This window comes from Dromiciops gliroides, chromosome 1, assembly GCF_019393635.1.
Source record: "Dromiciops gliroides isolate mDroGli1 chromosome 1, mDroGli1.pri, whole genome shotgun sequence".
Lineage (NCBI taxonomy): Eukaryota > Metazoa > Chordata > Mammalia > Microbiotheria > Microbiotheriidae > Dromiciops > Dromiciops gliroides.
Genome location: NC_057861.1, coordinates 742,939,654 through 742,947,409, shown reverse-complemented (window position 1 = coordinate 742,947,409; position 7,756 = coordinate 742,939,654). Strand labels below are relative to the sequence as shown.

Sequence of the window (7,756 nt, the reverse complement as noted above, 5' to 3'; positions counted from 1 at the left end):
ATCTCAGGACGGCTCTGCTTGAATTGGCCACCTTATAACTCCTCCCAACTGACCTCCCAGTTCTCCTTTCTAGATCTAAACACAGCAAATCTAATCCTCCTTCCAGGAGAAGGCTTCAATCGCTTGAAGACAGCTATCCATCAATAATCAATCAATCAATTTTTATTAAGTACTTTCTATGTGCCACGTGTTATGCTTAAATTGGGGATACAAAAAGAGGCAAAAGACATTCCCCGCTCTCAATAAGCTTAGAATCTAATGGGGAAGACAACACTGAAACAAATATATACAAAGCAAGCTATGTACAGGATAAATAGCAGATAACAGAGAGAAGGCACTGGGATTAAGGTGCTTTAGGGAAAGCTTCCAGTAAAAGAAGGGATTTTCATCTGGATGCAAAGGAAGCCAGTGAGGTCCACTGGGGGAGCCAATGAGGGAGAGTGTTTCAGGTGTGTGTGGGGGATTAAATAGAAAATGCCTGGAGCCAAGAAATGGAGTATCCCCATCCTCCTATCACGTCCCCAACTCCAAATCTTTTCTTCTCCAGGGAAAGCACCCCCAGTTCCTTCAACCATTTGCCTTGGCTGGCCAACACAGGTGGGGAAATGATGGGAGGCCACCGAAATGTTCTCCAGCCATTACAGCATGTGCAGTTGTCACCGTCACCTGGTGGGGGCGCTCCAGTTGCACCATAAACCCATGCCAAATTTCCATCAGATTGTAAATTCCTTGAGAGCAGAGGCTGTCTTTTACCTGTTTTTGTATTCCGGGACGCTTAGCACAGTACGTGGCACATAAAGGTTGATTGGTTGATTGAGTCTCTCAGCCCATGAGACCCTCTAAGGATTATCAGGGATACAGAAACAGAAAAAAGTCTACGTTGCTGATGTTCCTGACAGAATTGTCTAACTCTTGACCTTAAGGATTTCATAGCCTTTAACTGGGCTATAAGGTGTTGTCAAGGTCGATGTCCTCTGGGCCAATGCACGAGGTGTTTCCAAGGCACACGTGCACAAACAGGTATACAGGAAAAGTCGCCTGGGTAACCAGATTCCCCAGGGTTGCGCAGAGCAATCTCCCTGGGTGTTTTTTCATTTCCTTCATTCCAAAACAGACAGGTCTAGCAGGACAGCTGGCGCAGGCTAAACGGCAGCCCGAGGCCCCAAGCTCCCTGCTTTTATCTATTGCTCTGGAATCAAATCCAATCAAGTCAGCAAACATTTATGAAGCACCTACTATGTGCCAGGCACGGGGCTGAAGAGGAGAGGTTATAAGGAAAGGTGAAAGGGTCCCGCTTTCAGGTTGCTTATATCAGGAGGGGAGACAAGATGCTAACACCTTATAAACAAGATGGGAAGAGGTTAAATTGGAAATAAGCTTACAGTCGTACTGGAGTTAAAGGGCATATCCAGAAGGTGGAATGATAGTGGAGAAGGGGGGGGGGGTGGCATTCCAGGTAGAGGGACAGTCAGTGAAGGAGGCTGCAGTGGGCACTGGACCTAGAGTCAGGAAGGCCTGGGTTCAGATCCTGTGTAAGTCACAGCCCTTGTATGCCACAGTTTCCTCATCTGTAAAATGTGTCCTACTTCTCAGGATTGTGGTTTGGATAAAATATTTCTGAAGTGCTTTGCAAACCTTAAAGCGCTAGATAAAGGCTAGCTATTACTGGTATCAGTCAGCATGCCAAGCGGCGAATAACACCTCCCTTCTCTCCCCTTTGCCCCCTTGTATTTGCATCCAGAGCGCTTAGCACAGCGCTTGACACCGAGGAAGCCCTCGATACCCAGGGACGGCGGAGACCGTCCTGGTGACAGAGGAGCACGTCCTTAACTTAGCTGCCCGGGGACAAAGTCTTCATCACCCGCCAGGCCTGCGAGCTTGGCGAGCTTGGAGAACCCCGGGTCAGCTCCCCACCCCCGCCCCCAGGGACCCTGCTAGAGGGTCCTGGTTCCTGACAAAGGGAGGAATCGGGGGTGCTCCTCGTCCCGACTGGAGCCCGCCCCGATCAGTGAATGCGGCACAGGAATTGATTGATTGATGGATTGATTGATTGAGGCAGCTCGAATCCAGCAGACCCCAGGAGGGAAGAGACACTTTGGGGCCCCTGTCTCTGTGGAGGTGACCTGGGAGGTACCGAGGCTGTCTGGCCCTAGCTGACGTGAGGTCTGGGAGAGACAGCCCACCGTCCAAGAACCCCGCTCCACGGGTGGACGTCGGGGCCTCGACTAATCTATCGATCGATCGTGTTTACGCTGATGGACCTAAGAATGAAGCTGTGATTAGGGCCCCGCCTTAGGACGTGGGCCAGTCGGCGCCCTCAGCAGGGGTCTGGGGACGGACCAAGGCGCGGACCCCGCTCCCCATGGTCCGTGCGTGGGAAGCCCGCCAAGGGCGGGGAAAGGGCATCTCGGCGGGCAGAGGACTTTGGTCTCCGGCCCAGAGAGCCCGGGTCATGTATGGAAGAAGATGGGAGCCGCGCTCCCATTCTACTGACGGAGAAACTAGCCCAGCGAAGCTCCCTGCGCCTCTAAGGACGCCTGCGTTCATCGCCGCACCTCCCCCGCCCCCCCGGCCGGGCGGGGCGCCGAGGGTCTGCGTGCGCAGGAAGGTCCTCTATGGGGGGAGTGTGGTGGGGAAACTGTGCCCGCGCTGCGGGAGCGCGGAGGCGCGCCCCCGCCCCCGCCCCCCGCCGCGAGACCCAACGTCTCGAGACCGCCAGTCGCCCCCGCCCTTCTGCTCGGGCTGACTGGCGCAGCCGCCAGCCAATGGACGGCGCTCCCGGTCCGGCCCGTCCAATGAGGGGCAGCGGGGCGGGATTTCCCCCCGTGGCCGTTCCCTGGGATCCGAGGCGGCGGCGGCGGCGTCCGCGGCTGAGGAGGCGGAGGCGGAGGCGGCGGCCGGGGACAGACGGGCGGGCGGGGCCGGATCCGGTTCGGTCGGTGGCGCGCCTGCGAGGGCGGCGGGCGCTCGGGCAGCAGCTCTCGCCGTCGCGGTCGCTGTCACTGTCGCTTTCTCCTCAGCTCGGTCCAGAGCCGACCCGGGCCGGGCCGCCCGCCAGCCACCATGCCGGGCATCGACAAGCTGCCCATCGAGGAGACTCTGGAGGACAGCCCGCAGGTGAGGCGGCCGGGGCTCCCCCAGGCGCGCGAGGCCCCGCGCGGCCTAGGGAGGCCCGGGCCCCGCGGCCGGCAGCGCGCCCCCTCCCGCCCGCAGGTGCCCGGGCCCGGCCCCCTTCCCCGCCCCCACCGCGCCCCGACCCGCTCGGGATCCCCGGCCGCCCCTCCTCTCCGGCCTCCTCCTCCTCCTGCCACCCCGAAGCTGTAGGGACTTCAGGGGCTTTAAACCCCCGGCTCCTCCCTCCCACACCCGCTCCCTGTCACCCGGGGACTCCGCGACGTCGTGACCCCGAGCCCAACTTTCCCAGAAAGGGGCGGGGGGCTTGGGCGGATTTATTCATCCCGGGGGGAGTCTGGTCCCGAGGCTGGAAGGGTCCGGACTCGGCCGGTTCCCCCCTCCCTCCCTCCCTCCCTCCTCTCCTTTTTCTCCCCCTTCTTTTTTCCCCCTCTCATCCCCCCCGCCCCCGCCCCTTCTCTCTATCTCCCTCCCAGCATCTCTCTCCTGAGCCCCCACCTTCGCCAAAGGAGTTTTCTGGTAACATTCGAACCGTGGCCCGGCATCCCCGTTATCACCTGTTGCTGTAACTTTGTTTCGTCTCCTTTTATTTGATTCCGTCTTGGCTTTGGGGGATGTTCAGTGGGGTAGCGCGGGGTGGGGGGGGAGCGACTGAGCATTCTCTGAGTTCCTACTGTGTGCCAGGTGCTTTAGATCTCCCTGGGTGCTCACGGCGCTCCTACCTGTGAGGTAGGTGCTGCTTTTATACACGTTTTACAGATGAGGAAACTGAGGCAAACAGACGTTAAAATGCCTTGCCCAGGGTCACACACCTGAGTTTCGGAGGCCAGATTTAAACTCAGGTCTTCCTGACTCCAGGCCCAGCTCTGCCCACGGGGCCAGCAAACTGCCTCTGTAGCTTTAAGTTACTGTTGAGCTTAGATGAGTTTAGGTCTTTACAGTTCATAAAAGTGCTTCGTGTGTATTGTTTGGTCTTCATAACCCAGTGAAGCAGGAGGCGTAAAAGTTGTTACCTGTGTTTATATAAAGGAGAAAACTCGGGTTAAATGGCATGTGGAGTCATGCTAATAACTAATAACTAAGACTGGAAACTGTGGGTCCAAACCACCTCTAATGCCCTAAGAACATTCTTTAGGTTCTGCTGTGCTTCCTCTCCTGGAAAAGGGGTTGTTGCCAGAATCTGTTGCCATGGGAACAGACACGGAAGAGCTGGAAAACAAGATGGGAAGTTTTCAGAGAAACTATTTAAATGTTGCCCTTTGACCAAATCTCATTAACCATTTGGGAAATTAAAGGAGTCGGATGCCATTTATATCGAACAAAAAAGCTTTCTGAATCACCTGTTTAGAACATTTAGAACTTTCTGTATCTGTGAACATGATGGATAGGGGAAGGTTTAGGTCTCACCCCTTTGTCCTCCCCTACCCCACGTTAGTGTTTGGTGATGCTGTGAAGGGGTTTCCTATATCCAGTTAAGTTACTAGGAAAATGATATGTCCCTTTTTGCTTTTGAAAGTGATCTGTACAGACCCATTGCCTGTTGGATAATGTACTTTAAACGATTTCTTGAATTTATGTAGTGACCAGAATAACATTCCCATCAGTTCAAACCTTCCTTGAGTTCAGTCTACCATGAGTATATAATCTATATATAGTCTATAATTAGCAATTATTACAGATATCATCTGTTAGGGCTATATAAAGGCAGTGCTGCATAATGGATAAATAGGTGGCCTTGGAGCCATAAAAATTTGGATCCAAATGCAACCCTGTGACACACAGAACTCCTCCTCCATTGGTAGAAGAAGGTCTTCACTAGGAGCTCCTGCCACAAATTAAATCACAGGTCTCATTTCTACCCCCATTGACTAATCAACAAGTATTTATTGAACCCTCCTATTAATAAATGTGTCTTGCCCTGGGGATACAAGTACAAAGGCTGAAGCAACCCAGTCCCTCTTGACCAGGAGGAGACTGCAAGTACAAATATAAGTATATACAGAAGAAATAGAAAAAGAGGAAATGCAAATTAGTTGAACACAAGGTGTTTTGGGAGGAAACATTGTGTGTGTGTGTGTGGGGGGGGTTCATGTAGAAGGCAGTGCCTGGGTAATATTCCTTGAAGGAAGAGAAGTATTCTTCAATGAGGCAAAGATGAGGAAGGAGTACATTTCAGGGATGGGGAACAGGCAGTGAGGAATAGACAAGACCACTAGAGTGTAGGGAGGGAAGTAATGTCCAATGAGGTTAAAAAGATAGGTTAGGCCTTGTTTGTGGAAAAGCTAAAGAGAAGATTTTATTTTGTGAAGGTGATGGGGAGCCACTGAAGTTGATTGAGTAGGCTAGTCATATAATCAAAGCTTAGGCAGCAGTATGTAGATAGAGAATGGGGAGGGACAAGATAGGGAGACCAACTGGGAGGCTTTTGTAATAATCTGAGCAAAAGGTGATCAGAGCCTGAACCAAATAATAATAGCTAGCATTTGCTAGTATTATAACAATAATATTATAACAGTGGCACCTACTGTGTGCTAGGCACTGTGCTAAATAATTTACAAATATTCGGCAGTTGCTATTAATCCCTGTTTTACAGTTGAAGAAACTGAGGCAATCAGATTGACTTGTCCAAGGTCATACAGGTACTAAATATCTGAGGCTAGATTTGAACTCAGATCTTTCAGACTCCAGACCCAGGCACTCTATCCATTCTCTCCTTCATACCCCCAGCAGCTTTTTGCTAAGGTGGTACCTGTATGAGACTCTACTCAAGTCGTCTCAAGAGATATTAGAAGTACAAGCAAGATTTGACAACTGATTGATTGGCTATGCGGGCTGAGGGTGACTGAGCAGTATAGCATAATGCCAATGTGAACCTGGGAGATGAGAGGTATGGAGAACTTGGGGAGGACAGATAATTCAGTTTGGGACCTATTTGAGGTGCCCCTCGGACATCCCATTTGAAATGTCCACTAGACAATTGGTGATTCGTAAGCAAAGCTGAGCAAAGAGATTGGAGCTGATGAGATTACCCAGGGAGAAACCATAGAGGTGGATGAGAAGAGAACCTAGGAAAGAACTTTGGGGAAGACCCACAGGTGTAGGCAGGGGGATATGGATGGTAGTCAGCAGAGAAAGTGGAGGAGAGGTCAGATAGGTCAGAGGAGATGAGATTGGATGCTCAGCATTATCAAATTCGGTAGAGCAAGATAAGAACTGAGAAAAGACCATCCAGTTTGGCAGAGCAGCTTCAGCTCAATGATGAGGATGGAAGCCAGAGTGTAAAAGGCTGAGGAGGGAGAGGAGCAGGAGTTTGGGTGAAAAGAGAGGAGGGGCAGAGGATGGTAGCTTGAGAGGATGGCATGATCTAGTGAAGGTTTCTTAAGATTGAGGGAGACTCGGGCATGTTTGAAGGCCACGTAGCTGGTAGGTAGAGAGGCTAAAGAAGGGGAGGAGAGGAAAGAAGAGGGATAACTAAGGTGTCTATCTGCCAGACAAGAAAAGAGGGGAGGCTTGGCGAGAACCAAAGTTACATCATCATCAGAGACCGCGGAAAAGAAGAATGGGCAGTGAAGTCAAGGGGTTTTGAGATGAAGAAAATGGGAGAAAGAGCTTATGCTGAACAGCCTCAGTTTCCCTCTAAAGTAGGAATCCAGGTCCTCTGGAGGCAGGTAGGGATTACATTGGAAGGAAGGAGGAGGTTGAGAGTCACTCCTGGGAAGTGAGATAGAGAATCAGTGATGGAAAATTAAAGGACATATAGTTGTCAAAAAAAAAAAAATTCTGTGCCTTCTGTGCTACTGATCAAGTATAGCTTGGTAATTTTACTCTTTTATCCTCCAGCATAAAAATTTTACCCTTTAATCAGAATTCATCTATGGTACAAGTCCCATGAAAAATAAATAGCTTAAATTTTATTGCACAATTTTTACCACAAAGTATTCATACTGAGATGAAGAAAAGGAGTTTTTTTAGGCTTATGTCCTGAACTCTGAACACAGTTAGTTTACACCTTGGAGTATTAGATTTGTTTATCTTTATTTGTATCAATATGGCTTTGTTTTCTTTTCAAAATCCAGAAGTAACAAGTCTAAAGAGTTAAATATTACTTTTGGAATATTACTTGTTACCATGGGAGAAGAAGGGGGATGACAACATTCTACTTGCAGTCAATTTTGTGACTAATATGTAGCATGTCCTTTAGTTATTTTAATTAATAATTTGGTACCTATCAGAAAACTATTCAGAGAGTCCTGTACAGAAAGGAATTGGTTACCATGAAGGAAAATAATGAATGTCACATAATACAAAGAACCCCTTTGGAAACTGTTAAAATGGAAAAATTAATTCAAAACTTGGCTGTTTTGCCATCTTTAAAAATTTAAACAATTCTCAGCTTATATCCATATACCATCTAATCAGAGTTAAACTGAAATGAGGAATCTTGAGATTATTTTAGAAACTTCTTTCCTTTTTTGAAAGCAATCTTTAAAAATGAGGTTTTATAATTTAGAAAAGAATAGACATAGAACAAGGAAGTCACATAATAACTACTTAATAGATTATTGTTGATTAATTTTCCTCACTTCCCATGTAACACAATTACCATACTCAGGTTCAGTTTTCA

At 49.4% G+C, this 7,756-nt stretch overlaps 1 protein-coding gene across 1 annotated transcript in view; it reads left to right on the top strand.

Annotated features, from left to right (window-relative positions):
• Window positions 1-2,908: 2,908 nt before the first annotated feature.
• The window catches only part of APPL1 (adaptor protein, phosphotyrosine interacting with PH domain and leucine zipper 1), a 47,829-nt gene continuing 42,981 nt past the window's right edge, over window positions 2,909-7,756 (top strand). Inside the window, exon 1 of the mRNA XM_044005318.1 lies at window positions 2,909-3,117. Coding sequence (XP_043861253.1) covers window positions 3,064-3,117 — 54 coding nt within the window. The 5' untranslated portion in view covers window positions 2,909-3,063. The remainder of the gene's footprint in view (window positions 3,118-7,756) is intronic.